Source organism: Urocitellus parryii, chromosome 1, assembly GCF_045843805.1.
Source record: "Urocitellus parryii isolate mUroPar1 chromosome 1, mUroPar1.hap1, whole genome shotgun sequence".
Taxonomy (NCBI): Eukaryota; Metazoa; Chordata; class Mammalia; order Rodentia; family Sciuridae; genus Urocitellus; species Urocitellus parryii.
The window spans coordinates 43,274,311-43,297,067 of record NC_135531.1 but is presented as its reverse complement, the minus strand read 5'-3'; the positions used below and the strand labels follow the sequence as shown (position 1 = coordinate 43,297,067).

At 34.7% G+C, this 22,757-nt stretch overlaps 1 protein-coding gene across 1 annotated transcript in view; it reads left to right on the top strand.

Annotated features, from left to right (window-relative positions):
• The window catches only part of Slc38a9 (solute carrier family 38 member 9), a 93,733-nt gene that overhangs the window by 63,359 nt on the left and 7,617 nt on the right, over window positions 1-22,757 (top strand). The window contains exons 11-14 of the mRNA XM_026385938.2: window positions 3,298-3,404; window positions 14,817-14,930; window positions 16,798-16,946; window positions 21,543-21,632. Coding sequence (XP_026241723.1) covers window positions 3,298-3,404; window positions 14,817-14,930; window positions 16,798-16,946; window positions 21,543-21,632 — 460 coding nt within the window. The remainder of the gene's footprint in view (window positions 1-3,297; window positions 3,405-14,816; window positions 14,931-16,797; window positions 16,947-21,542; window positions 21,633-22,757) is intronic.

Below are 22,757 nucleotides of genomic sequence, written 5' to 3'. Positions count from 1 at the left end.
TGGTGAATCTTATATACTCTTTCTTCCAAAAATTTACTCTTGAAGTCGTGTAGATCCCATCATCACTCTTCCTTTCAAGTAATTGGGGGAAGTGAGGATAGGAAAGATAGCAGAATACAACAGTCACTAGTATGGCAATATGTAAAAACGTGGATGTGTAACCGATGTGATTCTGCAATCTGTATATGGGGTAAAAATGGGAGTTCATAACCCACTTGAATCTAATGTATGAAATATGATATGTCAAGAGCTTTGTAATGTTTTGAACAACCAAGAAAAAAATGAAATGTATACTTAAGAGAATCTCAGGTTTTCAAGAAATTTATTTGAAAAGTGATTTGTCTAGTTAATTGCAAAAAGCTGGATATTTACCACTGTAATTTGACAAGTTAGAAACATAGAAGTGATGTCATCTGAATTAATTAGAAAAGGTGGCAAAGGACCAACTAACAAATACTTCACAAGATGACTTAGAGGTCATAGAGGCTGGCTGCTCTGAAAGACAAGGTCAGCCAAATTGAAAGAGTTTATTGAAAACTGATAAATCTTAGCAAAAATCAAAATCATTCTAAAAGCAGTTTAAAATAGAATTTGGACATTTCTCATGGCTGAGAGTCCTTCAGTTCTTAAGAATAAATGAGTACCCCTAATACTTGACAAACTGTAATATAAGAGATGATCCACTGCCCTCCATGAGATTACAGCTGAGCATTAAGATCATTTAATTGTTGTGAATTAACAATCATAATACAAAGATATGCACAGTAGATATAACAGGATAGAGGAATTGCTTATAAATAAGTTAGGGGTCAGAAAAGGGTTCAAAAGGAAAATTTTTAAAGGGCCAGCCAACAGGAGTTCTCTAAGAGAAGAACTGGGGGACAGGAATATGCCAGGTCATGGGAACAACATGTTCAAGCAACAGTTAAGGCCTGAAATAACATGACTTATTTAGGAAATTATGAGGATTTGAATGGCTAGTGAAAGAATATTTGCTGAGGAAGTAATAGGGAAAAAGGAAGGGCTAAAAGGCAAAAAAAAGCTCAATCATGAAAGCCTTCTCTTTTTTAAAAAAATATTTTTATTAGTTGTTGATGAAATTTTTTATTTTATTTATTTGTATGTGGTGCTGAGAATCAAACCCAGTGCCTCATGCATGCTAGGCAAGCACTCTACCACTGAGCCAACGTCCCAGCCCAAAAAGCCTTCTCTTTTAAAACTAAAAATAACTTTGGAGGCCAGCTATAAGACTGTCCTTCCTCCTTACTTGGAAGATGGGTTTCTGTCTTCAGGAGACTCAAAGAAAGATAGTCCTGTAATTCCCTGCCCATAAACAGAACTCATAATAGAACTGCTGCAGTCCAATAATACTAAAAAGAAGGAAAAGGTCAGAAGTACTATAGCCTCATTTATCCACTCTGTCTAAATTAACACAGTATCCCTCAAAATAATGATAGTGAAAACACTCAGAGAACCTTGGAAGATAGAATGAGGTCAGCATGGATGATAACTGAAAGTTGAATAAGTGACCCAAGACCCAAATCCCTTCCTTCTGTCCTCTTTATCACATCACTTCCAATACCAACTCTTGTCAGTTCAGGTTCTCTTACGAGCAAACACAGATATGGAGTGAGAAGTATAAGAAATTGTGGTAGCCCTTAATGAAAGATAAAGGGATTGGGGGAGGGGAGCAGGAGTCATAGGTGACTAGTAGGACCACAGTGTGACTCAGAGCGCTATGAAAGGAGAGAAGGAAAGGAGATGGACTGAGCAGAAATAGATTCAGAAAGTCTTAGACAACCCAAATGTGAACCTCTCGTTAAAGATTACCAGTGTAGAAATCCAGGATTAGGCAAAAGTGGTCAGGCCCTAGTACTCTGCTGTGCTCAGTTGTTGGCTCATGGAGGCCCAGTAAAATATGACTGGTGCATGATCAGGGCAGCAGATCCATGAGGGCATGCAGCTTTAGGCCATCAGCTAACTGTACTTCTTGTTTCCGATTCTCACTCAAAAAGAGATCGAAGTAGTATACCCACAGCTGTCACAGCAAAGTTTTAAAACCTTATTTACAAAAACAGAATACCTATACAGAATAGACATTTCTTGGTTCTTATCCTTCCTTTGCCCATACATTCGTACATTTTTGTATTTTTTAAAAAAAATTTTTTAGCTGTTGATGCATCTTTATTTTATTCATTTATTTATATGTGGTGCTAGAATCCAACCCAGTGCCTCACACATGCTAGGCAAGCGCTCTACCACTGAGCCACAACCCCAACCCCTTAATGTTATTGTATTTTATGCCTGTATTTTATTTATTTTTATGTGGTGCTAATGGAACCTGGTGCCTCACACATGCTAGGCAAGCGAGCTACAACCTCAGCCTCACACATGTATTTTTTTAAAATAAAAATAAATACAAAAAAAAAATCTTCCTCAACAACATAATTTTTAAATATTGTATACCACTGTACAACTCTATTATAGTCTAATCAGTCCCCTCTAAGCAGATATTTATTTCTAAAACTTAAGCAATCCTCCCCTGCAACTCCAGTACTAGTCATTGAACCCTGGGGTACTCTTCCATGGAGCCACATTCCTAGTCCCCCTTTTTTGTTTTTTAAAGTTTTTAGTTTTTATTTTGCTGAAGCTCACCTCAAACTTGCTATCTTCCTGTCTCAGACTCCCAAATCACTGGGATTACAAGAATGCACCACCTTGTCCAGCTTAAGTATTGCTTTTTAGACATCATCAAAAAATATTAAATGATCATTTTTATTCTCCATCCTTTTCTAGAAGTAATTTTCTGGCAAATTCAGATCTTAGAAAAATAGAGGATTTTAGAGTCAGACCCTGAATTTGAATTCTGATCAGCTATATAATAGTCATGTGACTTCAATCAGGAATAACTGATATAAAGTACCTATACAGAATAGATATTTCTTTTTATTTTAAGTTTATTTTATTTTATTTATTTATTTTTAATATTTATTTTTTAGTTGTAGTTGGAAACAGTATCTTTATTTTATTTACGTGGTGCTAAGGATCGAACCCAGGGCCTTGCACGTGCTAGGTGAGCTCTTTACCGCTGAGCCACAACCTAGCCCCAGAATAGACATTTCTTGATTCTTTTCCTTCCTTCGCTTGAGTATAATACTGACTTTGGGAACATTGTAAAGACATTTTAATATTCTTATTCCCTGGACAAAACAGAGACAACTGATTTTTATTGACTACTGATACTCATTTTCTACTTGTCAGTTTTAACTTTTTTGTTTCTGTCTCTTTTTCTCCTAGAGATAAGATATCAGTTCCCACAGCTGACTGGAGTGCTTACTCTTGCTTTCTTTATTCATAATTGTATTATCACACTCTTGAAAAATAACAAGAACCAGGAAAACAATGTGAGTAATTATCTGAGGAATTGACTTTGATATCTCCTGAGGATAGACTTTCTAAGTCAGTGTTTGAGACACTTTGTATTTGGAGTACAATTATGCAGTTTGTTTCAAGATCTTAATTTTCAAGTTTTAGAGCAGTGGTCAGCAAATTTATTCTGTACATATTCAGATGGTAAATATTTTAGGTTTTGCAGGTTATATAGTTTTTTATAGTTATCCAAATCTGCTGTTATGGCATGAAAGCATCCATAGACAATAGATAAACAAATGGATGGTGGTTACATGTTTCAATAAAACCCTATTTACAAAAACAGTGAGTCAGATTTGTCCTGTGTGCCATTGTGTGCCAGCCCCTGTCATGGAACAATCACTAAAAATAAATAAATAAATAAGAAAATGAAGTAAAATAAATAAATAAGAATGTAGTTAATAAGCCAGTGATGGTGATAAAATTGTAAAAAGTACCCAAACGGCCAGGCATGGTGGCATAGGCCTATAATCCCAGTGACTCAGGCGGCTGAGGCAGGAAGATTACAAGCTCAAAGCCAGCTTCAGCCACTTATCGAACCCCTAAGCAACTTTGTGACACCCTGTCTCTAAATAAAAAATTTTAAGAGGGGCTGGAATGTGGCTTAGTGATAAAGTACCCCTGGGTGCAATCCCCAGTGTGCCTGCCCCCCCCCCAAAAAAAAGTACCCAAATGATCCAAAAGAAGATAGAGAAAAAGGAATGAAAACTAGATGGGACAAAGAAAACAAAAGGCAAGTTAGTAGACTTAAACCCAGTGCATTGATAATTACATTAAAGATAAATGGTCCAAACACTGCAATTAAAAAGATAGAAATTGTCAGATTTGTTATAAAACAAAGTCTAACCATGTGATCTATAAGAAACTTAGTTTAAATATAAGGACATGCCATTCAAGTACTAAACACAAGAAAAATGGAGCAGCTGTATTAATATCAGACAAAAAATATTACCAGAGATAAAGAGGAGCATCACATAATGATCTTTAAGGATCAATATATCAAGAAGACCTAGTAGTTTTAAATGTGTTTGCACTTATAGAGCTTCAAAACAAATGAAGTTTATCAGTTGACAAACTGCAATAAGAAATAGGCAAATCCACAATTACATTTGGAGATTTTATCACATCTCCCTCTATAATTCGTAGAATAGACAAAAATAAGTAAGGGTATAAAAAGCATGAAAAATACCACCAACTTACTTGACTAACTGATATGTATGTCTTCTCTCAATAGCAGAATTCACATTCTTTTCAAATACACAGGAACATTGACCAAGATAGACTATATGGTAGGTCAAAAAGCAAGTTTCAATAAATTTAAAAAGACTAAAAATATGCAAGGTATGTTTTCCAGCTATAATGGAGTAAAATTATAAATTAATAACAAAGACATTTGTGCAGCTAACAAATATGTACAAATACTCCTAAATAATCAATGGGTCAAGGAAGAAATATAATAGAAAATATTTTGAGACAAATGAAAATGAAAAATTAATATAACAAAACTTACGGAATTAGAGCTAACGCTGTGCTTAGCAGGAAATGTATAGTTGTGAACACCTAAATAAAAATGAGGAGCTGCGTTCAGTCCCCAGCACCAAGAAAAAAAAAAAAGATATTGGAAAAAGAAGAGCAAACTAAACCCAATGCAAGTAAAAAGTTAATCATAATCAGTTCCCTATTGCCTTGTCTGCAATTATTGATCTCCGTTTGACTTCTTATAACCATATAAGCAAAAAAGATGATGAAAATCTAGTAGAGGTCTATACAGTTGTTAGTGAAATATTGAGGAAGAGTTTCCTAAGCCTGGGGATTCTGAGAAGGCTTTGAGTAAGCGTTAATGTTTGGCAGAATCATTATGAAGACAAAAAACTTCCTAAATTGAGGAAAATTAGCTCTCAAATTAGGGCAAGCATAAAAGTCCATCTCTTCTGCCTTCGTTCTTACTACCCATATATCTGAATGTTATTTATAAATGGAGTTAGAGTTGAGTTAACATAGATTTTTAATACTTTTTCTTTTTTGATTTTTTTCTTAGTTGTAGTTGGACACAATATCTTTATTACCTTTATTTTATTTATTTATTTTTTAATATGGTGATGAGGATTGAACCCAGTGCCTTGCACAAGCTAGGTGGCACTATACTGCTGAGCCACAATCCCAGCCCCTCATACTTATTTTTTTTTAATATTTTGTTATAGATGGACACATACCTTTATTTTATTTATTTATTTTTGTGTGGTGCTGAGGATCGAATCCAGTGCCTCACATGTTCAAAGGCAAGCACTCCAACGCTGAGCCTCAGTTCCAGCCTAAGATTTTTTCATTCTTCTTAATGTGGTGACCTTGGCTCAAATTCAACTTTTACATATTTTTATCATTAACAATATCTGCCAGTCAGGGTTGTAATAAGAGTATAACTGTTATAAAATTGAAGCATGTCTACATATAGTAAGGGCTGGTTTCTTTATCCCTTTTACCCTTTCTCTCCTGATATTTACAGCCTATTATGCCTACATAGACCAAGTACCCCAGAAGCCCATTCTGTGAAGTAGGATTCTCATGTATGGGATCATTCTATCCATATGGCTGAGCTTCTCAAATTTTACTATCAAAGTCTCCCTGATAACAGAAAACAACCTCACATATCTGGGAATCTAGGAAAGAAGAACACAATTTCATTGAAGTCTCGTGTTTTAATCTTAAATCATTCATATTTTTGTCACACTCATAATTAGTGTCCTATAGAAAAGAATATCAAAATAATGGGTTATATTGTAGGCAGTTCTCATATTGCATGGTTCCTACAATTAAATAGTTCAGTTAACTGTGGTTTAAATTCATCAGTTTCCCCCCAAGAACATGATTCTAATTTCAGTGTACCACAGGATCTGAACTATAAGTGCATGCACAATAAAATAATAGCTGGAAGCCCTCAGTTCACAAATCACATGTAAATAACAGGTGTACATTCTTAATTAGTGACCAGTCACAACACTTCTTTCAAAATCTGTCAGTGACCGATCCCTGTGCATACTATTTATTTTATGTACAGTGGCAAATTGAGTGGTTGTGTTGCCTACTTCTCTGTAATTGACCCACATGATTTTTTAAAGTTGATAATTGAACGAAGGAATTGGCAATCAAAGGTAAAAATGCAATAGAGAAACAATATGTGATAATGCTCAAAATGAAATTTAAATTGAACATAAATGAGCTATAAAAGAAATAGCTGATTGAGGACATGTTGATGCTTCTACCACTTGACAGACTAGATATGCAGCCAGACGAGCTTAGGGGAAAGGGAACCTATTCATTAGGCGATTATGAAGAGTTCTATAGGAAGTAATATAGTCAGAAGACTTTGCATTAAAAGAATTCTCAGATATATTTCACAATATTGAAAGCACAAAGAATGAAATGTTAGGAGTGATGCAAAGTTAGAATAAAGAACTATAAAAGTTCACCAAGGCATGGAAAAGATGCTGGCTATATATTGTAAATTATGCAATGAAAAGAAGCAAGCATGGTTCAAATTACTCTTGCTAGGTTTATACAAAGAAATTGAACATCCTAATGCTCAGTGTTTCTGATGTTTTATTGTATTTATGTTTTATTTCTTTAAATATTTTTTAGTTGTCAGTGGACCTTTATTTTATTCATTTTTTGTGGTGCTGAGAATTGAACCCAGTGCCTCATACATGCTAGGTAAGCATCTACCACTGAGCCACAATTCCAACCTTTATTTCTGTATTTTGAGATGAGATCTTACTATGTTGCCCTGGCTAGCCTTGAACTCCTGGTCTCAAGCACTTGTCCTACCTCAGCCTCTCAAGCTGCTGGCACTTGTCCTACCTCAGCCTCTCAAGTAGCTGGAATTATATGTGCCTAGCTGTTTCTGATATTTTATTTTATTAAAAAAAATTTTTAGTTGTAGTTGGACACAATACCTTTATTTTATTTATTTATTATTTTTATGTGGTGCTGAAGATCGAACCCAGTGCCTCCCACATGCTAGGCAAGCATTTTGCTGCTGAGCCACAACCCCAGCCCCTCTGATATTTTAAATTATGATAATAAATAAATATTCATTTTATTATTTTTTATTTTCTTATACATTTGTAATAAACAGAGAAATCTTAAGGTTTTAACAAAAATTGTTAAAGATCACAGAATAATCATAGTTTTTACCCTTTGATTATTGTGATTGCTTTGCATAGCTTTGGGTTAACACAGTAATTTTTAGTCTTGCACTACCATACAAAATGAGGCCAGTCTGTGCTTGATTGTTTGCTCTCCAGAATTCTCAAGTACAATTGTTTTCTAGAAAATCATAAAAGTATATCTGGAAAACACATAAACCAGCATGGAAAGCTCAGGACTGGATAGAGGGAAGGGTGTTTTATTTCATGGTCTTGTGAGCGTTGAGGAAGGGAGGGATTTTTACCTTCTTCTTAGAACATTCAAGAAGCTGTGGGGTGTAGTCTAGTTTAGCATGAGTGAGGCCCTGGATTTGATCCCCAGCACACACACACAAAAAGGTAGAAACTTCAGTACCATAAAATGAGTTATTTTTTACAATGAGTTTGTGGAATGGGCTTCGTAGAATTAGTATGATAGGTTAGCAATAAAATTTAACTTCAGTTTTGTCACTTATGGGAAATATTTTCAAAACGGAGCCTTAAAAGTAAATATTTAAATGGATGATGTGTTCTTACTTAATTAAAACTAGATAATGGTGTGACTTTCAAAAAAAACAGTTGTACTTTGTGTTAAAGTCTAAAAATATTAATAATTACTAATAATTATGAGTACTAATGATAAAACTAACATTTATGAATCACTCTGTGCCAACAATATTCTAAATACTGAGTATATGCAAATAATTACAATCTCCTTTTGATTAACATAAGTGTTGACATAAATCAAGCTAAGTAAATATTATAATACTGAGAAGAACTTTTGTCATTTAATTAATGATTATACCTTTCAACAGTTTTCACTAATTTGACTTATAGAAATCCAATTAAGGGCTGGGGATATAGATCAGTTGGTAGAGTGCTTGCCTTGCATGCACAAGGCCCTGGGTTCAATCCCCAGCACCACGAAAAAAAAAAAGAAAAGAAAAGAAATCCACTTAATATTGGGAAATGATATTTTCTTGGAATTAAAGTCAGAAAATGTGAAGCTTGTCAAGGACTCTGAACTCACAGTGTTGATACTGAGTTGGTCATCTCAAGCTCAGTAAACAAAGGTTTGAAAGTATAGTGGAAGACAAAAGAATAAAAAAGTCTCCTCCCTTCTCTTCTTTATAACTATAGTTGGACTTGGATCTAAAGACAATGTGAGGAAATAAATAAATAAAGCCCCTAAACAGATGTAATAATCTGAATTTTCCAGTTTTCCAATTCAACTTAATTTTCTGGGTTGTTTTGTTTTGTAACTAAACCTAACTTTTTATATATGTATAACTAAACAGGTTATTATTCCTATTCCTTACTAAGGTGTATGTTACCAAAAAAAAATAGGGGTTTGAAGAAGATCATCCAATTCCTTATCATCAAAATATGTAATCCTTATAGCCTTCCTGGATATGTAGATTAACGTCTTGATATTTCTTTGTTGTGTTTGAGTCAGAACCTACATAACCTGCATAGTGTTCTATGTGTTGTGGGGAGGGGTACTGTGGGCTGAACTCAGGGGTGCTCTATCACTGAAAACAAATCCCAGTTCTTTTTATTTTTTATTTTGAGACAGAGTCTCACTAAGTTCCCCAGATGACCTTGAACTTGCAATCCTCCTACCTCAGGCTCCCATATAACTGTAATTATAGATGTGTATCACTGTGCCCAGCTATATAGTGCTTTTGTTGTTGTTTGGATTTGTCTGTCTTTACTTATAAAACCCTGCTATGTTTTTTGTGGGGTTTTCACTTTTCATTTTTCTTTTTTGTTTTGCTCTGCTGGGGATCGAACCCAGAGCCTCACAAATGCTGGGCAAGCTCTCTACAACTGAAGTGCATCCCCAGCCCTCCCTGTTTACTTTATTTGAAACAATTTGAAATGCTTTGTATCTCATTTTCCTTTTTCATGTGAGTCTGTAGTTTACTTGGCTATACACCAGAAAAAGATTTTATGTAAACGTTTGGGGTAGGTCTGTGTGGTCAGTTTCTGTTATTCTCTAGTAAATGTTGTACTAGATAGTATTTTCACTATGAACAGTGTATGGAACAAATGGTAAACTAGGTTTGATAAATAGAATGTGCTCCCAGACTTATTCTGGCCTATTGTGTACCTACTCCTCATTTTAAATTGATATTCTACCAGTCTTTAGTTCCCTACCATTAGCCATTTCTTACTCATGAAGCAAATTGGGTTATTGTAATGACGTAGGCTTCCTGACATATAACTAGTTCATATTGTCACATGTGTCTCTTTTTTAAGTGTTTTTTTTTTTTCACTCAGAGCCTCGTTTTATAAAATATAACATTTTTCTGCCCTTTTCCAGTAGGTGGGCTTTCAAGAGGCCATATCTTTAGGTCTAGTACACTAATGGCTTGGGTTTGAGCCAAAGAATAGCAAGTCTCACATTTATGCATGCTAATCATAAACCTAGGATCACACTAAACCTCATATGCTTTTATAATAAAAGCTTCATTTCTATTCATTGAAGTATTTTCAGATAAAAACAGATATGATCTGTGGAGCACACCTGTGATCTCAGCAGCTCAGGAGGCTGAGGAAAGAGAATCATGAGTTCAAAGCAGCCTCAGCAACTTAGTGAGGCCCTAAGCACCTCAGTGAAACCATGTCTCTTAATAAAATACAGAAAAGGACTGGGGATATGGCTCAGTGGTTAAGTGCCCCTGGGTTCAATCCCCAGTACCAAACAAAAACAAAACAAAACAGATATGCTACTCCTCACTCAGTTGAATACTGTGAAATAGAACTTTCCTGATTTTGCTATTCTCTTGCATTTTTTTGTTCTCCGTACTTCATAGCATGTTGCTTCTTTCATTTTTTTTATTATTGTAATTTATGAACTGTGACATAAATGCATAAGACTGATAAACTTTCTTTTGTAGTAGCTAATTGCATGGAGTCAGAAAGACCTTGATTGGAATGTTGACTTTTAATACATATTTGAAAAAAAAAAATATATATATATATATATATATTCAAACCAACTACTAATATTATAGCCATGAATGCGTTTTTGACTTTGCTAGACTTAATTTACTCCTCAATAAAATGAAGAAATTTATCTACATTATAAGGTTGGTATGAGGATTAAATGAGATAACATATGAAATATGCTCAGCCCCTGCCTGGCAACTAAAAGCAATTAACAAATGAAGTCTATGTGCTTACTGTTTTTTATCTATATTTACTGAATTCTTCCTATGTGCCAGGTACTGTCCTGGATATTGAGGATATATAATGATGAAAAAGACACTGTCCCTTTCCTCAAGATTTCACAGGGTAGTGTTAGTATTAACATGATATATTGGGCCGGGGCTGTGGCTCAGTGGTTGAGCACTTGCCTCACATGCGTGAGGCACTGGGTTTGAGCCTTGGCACTACATACAAAAAATAAATAAATAAAATACTGTGTTCATAAAAAAAAATTTTAAAAAACATGATATAAGAACTACTAAATTTAGCTGTGTTTTTTTTTTAAATGTCAAGGGACATTTGTCTCCACTTGAATCTCTTTTTTAATATTTTTTGTAGTTATAGTTGAACACAATACCTTTATTTTATTTATTTATTTTTATGTGGAGCTGAGGCTCGAACCCAGCACCTTGCACGTTCTAGGTGAGCGCTCTACCACTGAGCCACAACCCCAACCCCTTGAGAATCTTTTTATCATGAGCATGGGTTACTTTTATAATTAAAATTATAGTTACAGTGCAGTGTAATCATTGCTGATCTGAGTTGTGTATAAGAATATGAGAAGAGAGAAGCATCTCCTGTTGCCTGCCTTCAGATACAATTACCATATCTAAAGTAAGATGGGCAATAGACCAGTTAGAAGGCTGCCCACAGAAGTGACACATGGGAAAGGAAATTCCCCAAAACCAGTGAAGACAGAAAGGGTGGGTTAGGAACAATTAGAGCTAAGGAAATGAAAAGCTAGGAGTCCAAGTTAGCAAGAACAGATTAGATTGTGTATCTGACTAAATAAACAAAGCAGGGACATAATGATAAGAAACAAGAGTGTCTCCATCCAGAAGCCAAGATAGGTGAGGTTAATTGACAGTAAATGGAAGACCATGAATACCAAGCAAAGCATATGCTGTGATACATAGTCTTAGTTGCCATTATCCCCAAACATGGTAGCATACACAGAAGGAATTTGCATAATTGAAAATAATGCTTGTATTTCTTTCCAAAAAATCTTAATTTGACATCAGCATATAAATGTACAAATGGCATGATAGGAGACTACAAAGTAAATGTCATTGTTTTTGTTGGTTTTTTTTTTATATTTGTGGTGGTGGTGGTGTGGTGGTGGTATAGTGGTGGTGATTGAATCCAGGGCTTTGTGCATACAAGGCAAGCACTCTACCCACCAACTGAGCTATATCCCCAGCCCTAACACTTGGTTTGTTGGTGTTGTGGGGTTTTTTTTAATTGTTGATGAACCTTTATTTTATTTATTTGCTCATATGCAATGCTAAGAATCAAACCCAGTGCATCACACATGCTAGGCAAGTACTCCGCCACTAAGCCACAACCCCAGCCCACCTAACACTTGTTTTTAAAAGAACTTATTGTCTGCGTCAGGACCAGACAGTTTATTTTCTTGCCCCATTTTACTTTTGTTTAATTGACTACTTCCCAAAGATACCTGAAAAGACTGCATATTTAGTTAGAATAACTGTTTTAGGTATATAATATGGCACTCAGTACACAAAATCATGACACCAAGCATTTATTCTTTTTCTGTATTGAATATAGATTGTGTAGAGAAAAGCCAAGTTGCATGATAAAAAGGGTCTTTTATAAAGAAATCTGTCATGTTCTAATGTTCAATAGGGTAACTATAAATAATATGTTTTCATCACAAATTAATGGTGAATATTGGAGGAGATAGAGTCAACTTGATCTAAACATAACAGAATAAACTATTGAATCACATGGTGCCCCATAAATATTTACAATCTGTGTGTCAATTTTTTTTAAAGAGAGAGTTTTTTTAGAGGGAGAGAGAGAGAGAATTTTTAATATTTATTTTTTAGTTATCGGCGGACACAACATCGTTGTTTGTATGTGGTGCTGAGGATCGAACCTGGGCCGCACGCATGCCAGACGAGCGCGCTACAGCTTGAGCCACATCCCCAGCCCCTGTGTGTCAATTTTTAATTAAAAAAAAAAAAACAAGCATAAGGGGAAACTGTACTATGAGGAAGCCATTGCATCTTAGACTTAATATTACTAGTATACTAGTATATTCTATACTAGATACCCCTTTTTTTTTTTTTGCAGGAAGTGTGGTAATCAGTCATATGTAAATTGATGGCTGTCCCTCTTTTTATGTGCATACCTCTCTCTGACACAGTTGTCTTGCCTTCCAAGATTTTTTTTTTTAATAAGGCTACTTCTGTTCTTGAATGGTATCAAGTAAGTTAAGCATGACATGACTTTCAGAAGTCAGAATGGGAGAGTACTACCCTTAAATATGAAAATAGGTGTTGCCTGGTTCATTCCTGTTCATCCCACACCAGAGCTTGAGGCAACCCTAGAGGTAACTATGCCATAGGCCCTTTTAGCTGCATATACTACTGAGGGAAGACTTTCCACACCCCTTCCTAGAGGTTTAGTCATCTTCCCCTTCTTCAAACCTGAACAATAAGCTCTTCCAGAGGCCTGGGACTAATCTGCATAAGCCTTCAGCTCCCTAGACCTTTCCAACATCTATTTTAGCATATGAAATTTCTGGTATGTTTTCAAGCTCATTGTCAATTTACCTCCTGACCATAAGATTTCTCATAGCTTGTTACTTGTTTTTTAACTGAGCTTATCAAAGTTCAAGTTCATAAAACTCCACTATTACAATTTCACCCACTTGAGAAGAGTTAGAAAATCTGAATGTTCCTTGATTCCAAATATTCAAACATTCTTACTGTGTTATAAACAAAAAAAAAAAGTTGTATATATTTTTTCTAATTTATTTTTCTTAGCTTTCAAAATAATTTGTTTAAAACGAAAAATGAATAGGCTTACTGCCACACTTTAGTTGTGCTAAATTGTTTGGCTGTAACTTTAATTGTGATGGAGACAATTTTCAAACTGTGGAATGTGTTCTGTTTGGATCTGACAGCTGGCTATATTAAATATCTTGGAGCTTTTTACTTTGCATGAGGAGGGGAAATTGGGAGGGTGGGAACAGCAGTGGAAGAAAGCAATCCACTTAATTTAATGTTCTGTGTTTGTTTGCTGATTCCAGTAATAACACTGTGCAGCTGTTTGAACAGCTGCCTTTTGATTTTCTTTGTTTAGTGTTTAGGTTTATTAAGCTTGTCTTTAATACTTATTGTCTGCTCTTTAACTAGCGTTCCTTCTTTATTGAATATATTTTAATATGTACCACTCTTGTGATCAAAGCATGCTTTGATGTATATAAGTTAATTTACTAAAGAAAGAACTTTTAAATTTTTGCAGCTCATAATGAAGATGGCTTATACTTACTTTATTATTATCCCTTAGCTGTATCATTGTAGTTAAATATTTTATAATTTGATGAATTGTCTATTGAAATTAAGTCAGGATTTAAATTATATTAAGCAACAGTTTGTTAATTTTCCTGAGTCTGCCAACAGGCAGCTTAGTCTACATACTCCAGACTAGTAAAAAAAAGAAAAAGGAAAAAAAAATTGGCAGACTAATTTTAAAGCATGTGGATTTTGTTTTAACTACTTTGTATGAACAGATTGGGTACCTAGAAAGTATACACAGACATACACAGGTAAAAGAGATATTTTGTATTTATTTGTCAGTCTTTTTTTAATGTTTATTTTTAGTTTTTTTTAGATGGACACAATATCTTCATTTTATTTTTATGTGGTGCTGAGGATGGAACCCTGTGCCTCATGAATGCTAGACTAGCACTCTACAACTGAGCCACACACCCAGCCCTGTCAGTCTTCTTATTTGGTGTATTTAAGTAGACTTGCTGTAGGGCTGGGGTTGTGGCTCAGCGGTAGAGCACTCGCCTAGCACGTGCTTACGTGGCCCTGGGTTTGATCCTCAGCACCACATAAAAATAAGTAAATAAAATAAGGATACTGTGCCCATCTACAATTAAAAAATAAATATTTTTTAAAAAGACAAGTCGACTTGCTGTAAATTTCTTCATATTGTGGCAATTTTTTATATTTACAGGTGAGGGACTTGTGCATTGCTTACATGCTGGTGACATTAACTTATCTCTATATTGGAGTCCTGGTTTTTGCTTCATTTCCTTCACCACCATTATCCAAAGATTGTATTGAGCAGGTAAGGCACTGTGTGCCCTCTTTGTGTGATTCCTTATACTTTCGTTTATGAATTGTAGGCACTATGCTATAGTAACAAGATATAATATCAGACAGACCTAGGTTTGAATACCATCTCTACCATACCCTCAAAGTGTAGGAATTTGGACACCTTTCCCAATCTTTTATGAGCTTCAATTTCCTTTTCCATTAGATAGTGTACATACTCTGTCTGAAATAACATACTAGATACCAGGCACCTGTGGTATTCAAATAAATGGCTTATATGATGTATATTATTTACCTTTGTGTGGAGAATAGTTACAATTATTGTTATGAATTTATAAAAACTCTACAGAGAATTCTTTTCCATTAGATAGTGTACATACTCTGTCTGAAATAACATACTAGATACCAGGCACCTTGTGGTATTCAAATAAATGGCTTATATGATGTATATTATTTACCTTTGTGTGGAGAATAGTTACAGTTATTGTTATGAATTTATAAAAACTCTACAGAGAATTCCCTGACCTGCCTTGTTTTCCAAAGCCCAGATCTTAAAATGCCCTGGGTAAACTGTTCTGAGTTCATAATCTCTAATGATAGATCTGACTCATTTAGATACTGAGTTGCTACTGAAAACAAAGACAGACTATTTGGCTGCTTAAAAAGACAGAAAAAAAAGAGAAAAAAATCTTTCACTAAAAAGTTACCATAAGTAATATTTTCTTTGATTTAATCCATCAAACATTTAGGAATAGTATACTCTTTTTTGGGAGGATGGGGATACCAGGGATTGAACTCAGGGGAACTTGACCACTGAGCCACATCCCAGCCATATTCTGTATTTTATTTTAGGGATAGGGTCTCACTGAGTTGCTTAACACCTTGCTTTTGCTGAATCTGGATTTGAACTCCCGATCCTCCTGCCTCTGCCACCCAAGTCACTAGGATTACAGGCTTGTAACACTGCTCCTAGCTAGGAATAGTATACTTTTTATTGTGACTACAGAATTTTTCATTAAAAGAAAAAACAAAAAACAGCATTTCATGGTTCCTTTCTAGTCAAAAGATATTCCTCCAGTAGAATATAGTGGTATATACAATGATTTATTACAACTGAATTATAAAATTTATTTCAGCAGAATAGTGTTAAGTACTATTCTCATCTCTCTAAGAGGAAGAGGTTACTGCTGTTATAATAGTTTGAAATGTTCTTATTCTCTTGATTTCTTTGATTCCAGAAGTTCTTTGTCAGGCAGATATTTGCTGAATTCCCAGATATGAACAATCCCATACAAAGCCTACTCCCTTGGGAATAGGGATATTTGTGGTATTTGTATTTGAAAGGAAAAATGTTTTTAATTGAGTGACTAATTTTTTTTAAGATATCAAACTAAAGGGGTTATGAAACACTGTAGAAATAAATTATTTTTTTACTTAATGTTATACTGTAAACAGTGGTGGTACTAGATGATAGATATACTTTCACCTTATTCTATAATCTGTACTATGAAAGCACTACAGTACTTCAGAGGAGGAAAAGCAAGAAAGCTAAAACAGCATTGAATTTAATTTGCCATTTAAATATATTAAAAAGGTTTTGTTTTTGTTTTAAATTCAAAGCAATTGCAGACTGATACTTTTATAAAAGAGTAAATATATGGCAGTATCTTAACTTCTATAAGTTTCTCAGCATTTACTTTCAATATTTGTGCTTTCCTCATTGAAAAATAGCTAAGGAGCAGTTTGTGGATGGGCACCAGTTCACAGTCCACAATTTGAGTAGCACCTGTGTTCAAAATAAGCAGAAGACTATCCATTTTATGAATTTGTATGTACTGAATTTGAGTTTTAACATTACCTCATTATCTTTCTTGGGTTAGAATTTTTTAGACAACTTCCCTAGCAGTGACACCCTGTCCTTCATTGCAAGGATATTCCTGCTGTTCCAGATGATGACTGTGTACCCGCTCTTAGGCTACTTGGCTCGAGTCCAGCTATTGGGCCATATCTTCGGTGACATTTATCCTAGGTAAGGACTCTTCTCTTGACCAGCAGGATGTGCCAAGCAACAAATGACTATGCAAACAGGTCAGTTTAAAGTGTGACTGATCCTTTTGCTATAAAAATTTGCCTAATGAAATGGTTACTAAGGATAGATCATTGGTGTCCCTTTCCCAGAAGAGCTTTAAATATAGAAGCCACTCCCTTGTCCAGAATAGATTTAGGTTCATTCCTTCCAGTATAGCTAATTAACTGATATCAGTTATATATATCTTATGACTTAGTTGCTATTATTTTACATATTGCTAAGAAGCACAAAATATGTCATACCTGTGTTGTCATGTGTGCTAATGAGAAGCAACATTCTTACGTAAATTATTGGTCATTGATACTTTCTTGTGTGTTATTAACATTTGTGCATTTTTGACATAAATGATCAGACGTTTAGAATTGAAGATGAGATATATGAGTGTATTTCTTACTTGATATATGACAAGTTTAAATTACAGTGGTAAATTTTAATCTCCTGTTGGATATGGGGGAATTGTGAGTCCCTTTGAAAATCAGTTTAAAGCTAAGCTTGTTACCCTTATCCAAGAGAAGTTTCCATGTATGGTTTAAGGGTTTCCATGAAGTCTTCTTGTGGATCCCTGATTAACTCCTTCCTACTCTTACTTTGGTTTTTTATTGTTGTTGTTATTTTCTTTTTGCAATACTAGGGATCAAGCTCAGGGGATTTTTATCATTGACATCCTCAGTCCTTTTTATTTATTTTGAAACAGTCTTGCTAAATTGTCAAGGCTGGCCTCAAACTTGTGATCCTCCTGCCTCCTGAGTCCCTGGGCTTACAGGTGTGTGCACCTGTAATTACCACACCAGGCTTACGTTGTTTTATTTTAGGTTTGTCTTAGTGAAAAGTACCTAGTCCTATTTTATTGGGAATAAATTATCTTAAAGGAAGAAAACTTTAAAATATGGGGAAAGTTGCATTTTACCATGACAAACTGAATAAGTGATTTTAGCCACTTCTTGTTGGAAATGAACTTTAAGTAGTCTGTTCCCTCAGTAAGTAATTATATCTATAAATATGTTGGTTTAAAAGCAAAGCAAAAGTCAAGAGTTATCAGGTCTCAGGAGTGGGGGGCATAGCTCAGTGGTAGAGTACTTGCCTAGCATGCATGAGGCCCTGGGTTCTATCCAAGCACTGAAAGAAAAGAGAAAAAAAAAGAGCTACCAGATCTCTAAGATTGATAGTAGCAACAAACTACATCCCTAACATTGCTAATCTAGAAGACTGGAGTTCAGTAAATATAAGACTCCTGTTGTGTTTATTCTCTGTGCTATACTTATATTCACCAACATAAAATAAATTTTGTGAATTTATGGATGAACAAATTCTGGACAAATGCATTATTTCTGTTTTCTGCCATTATTTTGCAGAATGTTGGCTGTTAGACTGTTTTTTCTTCTTGCAAAATGTCTGGGATTTCCCTTTCGTGTTCACATTACATTTCTTCCCCTGTCACCAAGAACACACTATCATTTATCCTACAGTTACAAGTACGCTGCAGCCTCTGCATACTTTGGTCTCAGGACCCCTTTATGCTGTTAAAATTTATTGAGGACCCCCAGGAGCTTTAGTTTTTGCAGGTATATCTATCAATATTTAACATATGAAAAAATAAGATTTAAGAATTTTAAAGTATTTGTTAATTTCCTTAAAAATCAATAAGGCCAGGTGCAGTGGTGACCACCTGTAGTCCCAGCTATTTGGAAGGCTGAGGCAGGAGAATCTTGAATTCGAGGCCAGCCTGGTCAACATAAGCAATGCAGAGATACCCTGCCTCAAATAATAATAATAATAAAACCATTATTTGTTAGCATTAATAACATTTTTTTCAAAATATAACTACTTCCAATTTTTTTTAACATTTTAAAACTCTTTAATGTCTGCTTCTCTAGTGGACAATTGGATTCCCTTTTGTTTCCGCATTGTCTGTTATAATATATTGATTTCATTTAAATATGTGAAGAAAAATCCAGCCTCACATAGATATACTTGAAAACTATAGGGGTTTTTGGGGGGTGGGGTGGGGTTCTTTGGGGGAGTGTGGATTTTTGGTTGTTGTTGTTTTGTTTTGGGGGGGTTTTGCATTCCTAGGGATTAAACCCAGGGACACTCTACCACAGCTACCTACCCAGCCTTTTTAATTTTTTTAATGTTGAGACAGAGTCTCACTGAGTTGCTGAGGGTGTTGCTAAGTTGCTGAGGCTGGCCTTAAACTTGTGACTCTCCTACCTCAGTTTCCCAAGCAGCTGAGATAACAAGCAAGAAGGGGTATTTTTAACAGCCTTTTCAGACAATGGTGGATATTCTTTGCTACTATGTCAAAACTTTGACAAGTGGTAGTTTGTTATAGATGCAATGTATAATCAGGAATTTAATTACATTAAAATTTATTGGTGTTTCTTGTACATTGGTTCTTTTACCTATCATGCATGGTCAATATTGGTTCACTGAGTTCTGCAGATCTCCCAAATGTTAACACTCTTTTTTATACATTACCAAAACCCACATTCATTATTATCAATAATTTCATCATGAAATTCTTTAAGTTTTGGGAAACTCTCAAGTTCAGGTGGCAAATGCAAGTTCTTCAAAATTATAGTTTTTATTTGAAAGCTCACATGCTATCATTGGCAATAAATACTGTAGGTTGTTTCCTAAAGTGATAAGCTCATCATTTATTTTAAAGAAAATGTCTGTCAAACACCCAAGTTTGTTTTTGTTTTTACAGTACTGGGGATTAAAGCCAGGGTGCTTTACCACTGTACTATATCCCCAGCCCCTTTTATATTTTTCACTTTGAGACAGGGTCTTACTGAATTGCCTAGTCTGGCTTCAGACTTACAATCCTCCTGCCTCAGCTGAGATTACAGGCATACACCAACAGCAGCCCCCCCAACACACACACACACACACACAAAAAAGAAACACCCAAGTTTGGATGACCATCATTGTCTGCATATCAAGTAAAAATAGCAGCATTTGGGAAAAACAGCTAGTTTGGCTTCCAGTTCTACTGCTCAAGCACTTTTTCCCAAGAACAACCATTTTACTTCAGTATATAGGAGATATGCTCTATTATGTAATTCCCATTTGATCAATAGAATATTAAAAAGATATATATTCAAAGCATGAATTTTTTCTGTTGTTTTCAGACTGGAGCTCAAACCCAGGTCCTTGCACATGCTCAACACATGTTCCACCACTGAGCTGCACCCCAGCCCTCAACAGCATTTTTTTCTTTTTCTTTCTTTCTCCTCCCTCCCCACAGTATTTGGCATAAAGAATACAAATTACAGATAGGTACAATTACCTATACCCATGCTAAGGGGCCAGCATTTTGAATCACCATTACCTTTGCAAAGCAAATAACATCTTGTAGTATGAAAAAACTTTTACCCAGGGACTACCTGAAAGGATATTGGGAAGCCCTGAACTTCATGATCCCACTTTAAGAACTACCACTTTGGAAAATATAGAAAGTTATTTCCTTTTACAATACAGAAATAACAAAGGCCCAGCCAGGTCTCAAAGCCCTGAAGCAATTTTAAGATTTGAGTTCCTAAATAAATAGTAAGATCTTAAAGCCTAATATCTTTGTAATTTATCAAGATGTATGACTGACCACTTATTTGCATAAGGGATTTTCCTTATTTTTAGTTCTCTGTAATCTTTATCTGAGATTAATTAATCTCTGATGATTTGGTCCAGAATGTTGCTTTGATATGTACATTAGGCTTCCAAGAATCATTTTGGGGGGAAATATTTATTTCCTTGGCATCAGTGTTTATGTACATTTATTGTTATTTGTTTCCAAAATTAATTCCCAACCTTGAATTGTTAATATCTAGCTAAAGTATTTAATAAATATTCTATTCATGAATAGCTTTAGATAAATCTGAAAAATAAATACTTGTCCATATATGTTGCCTTTCCCTTAATATATAAATTTTTTCTATTATAAATGTTAAGGTAAACATTTTACAAACAATTAAAGTATAAAAAAGAGGAAACATTACTTGAAATTCTAAATCCTAATACTATCCATCATTACTGCTTTTCCAGAGTGTTTACATCTAATATTTTTTCAAATATTTTTGGATTTTCTTCTGTAGTGAAAATCTAGCTAGCTCTTTTTCAAATTTGTTAGGTAATTTTTTAAATCATCTAGGTAATAATGATGTGATTTTTAATAATTGTTACTATATTCTGTCAGGTAAATTGTTGCCTTACATTTTTAATAGCTTTTTTCATGGTTTTGATTATTTTCTCAAGATATTCCAAATGGAATGATAGATCAAAGAATGTGAATTCTGATACATGCTACCAGTTTGCACCTACAGAATTTGGCCTATTTATGTAATTGCATTAAAGGGCCAATTTCACTGTCTTGTGACCAGCAGTGAGTACTATTGTTTGCCTTTTATTTTTGTTGTGATCTTATTGGCAATTCATTTTAAAGATGTTAAGAATGAATTTTGTTCTTATATCAGTGGTTACAATTTGCTTATTTATATACATATTATTTTTCCTTTTAATTCTCTTCTCACCTTGTAGCATTTTCCACGTGCTGATTCTTAATCTAATTATTGTGGGAGCTGGAGTGATCATGGCCTGTTTCTACCCAAACATAGGAGGGATCATAAGGTACAGCCTGTACCCTTTTGGTGCATTGGCCTTTATTTTTAGGCTTTTCCTGATTTGTTGTCATTGTCACAGTCGTTGTCATTGTTGTTTTAATTGCATCTAATTCTATTAGTTTTTAAAACTGGTAGCATTCAAATGTAGTTCCCTGGTATCATTTGAGGTTCTCATTAAATTTCATTTCTGTTTATTTCTGGTGGAGAATAGACTGTAGAAGCCCCATTATCCCTAAAGCTTCAGGCACCTTTCTCTCTCTCTCTCTCTCTCTCTCTCTCTCTCTCTCTCTCTCTCTCTGTCTCTCTCTCTCCCCCTCTGCTTTCTCTTGTTTTATCCCACTGTATTTCCTTTATTTTTCAACCCAAAAAAAGGTATTCTTACTGTATAATACATAAATTCTTGTGAATGCCCAGGAGGTCCTTTATATGTCAACTTCCTTAATCCATCTATTCAAAAACATATGTCAATATCCATTTTAGTCAAAAAGTAAGAGTTTAGGTCCCAGAGGAGACTCTATCCTTAATAACCTTTCCCTAAAAAGTTGTGACAGGTTGAGTAAGGTGGAAATAAAATTGTGACCTCAGATTCTCATGTTAAACTGGTTCAGAATGATCTGATTTCTCTTCCTTAATACAGACAGCAAGGCTGAGTCACTTTTTTGAAAGCCCTTATCTAAAAAAGTAACAAAATCAATGATTCATGAACAGCATTATTTGAGCCATTTGCCATTATACAAAAAGAAATACTTAGTCTTATTTTAAATAAAACAGGTGTAGGGGGAAAAAGAAACAAGAGAGGAGATTATTAGCCTGATACATATTGAATGTATTGGTCTCTTAAGTTTCTATTAAGCCATTCCTAAAGAAAACTGGGAAAGAGAGAGGAAAATGCCTGTTTTTCTGTCACAATCTCATGTTTAGATATTTTTGTTAATATCTTTGATAATTATACTAAATGCCACAGTGGTACTCATCTATTTTCATTCTTAAGCAGATACTAGTAGTCCCTCACAAACTCAAAATGTGTAATTAGTTTATAAAGATCAAAGATGGGAAGCCTGTCTCCAGATGTTTCTGAGGAAGTAGCTACAATCACTGAGGCACAGAGGAACTATGGAGAGTTGAGGGATGA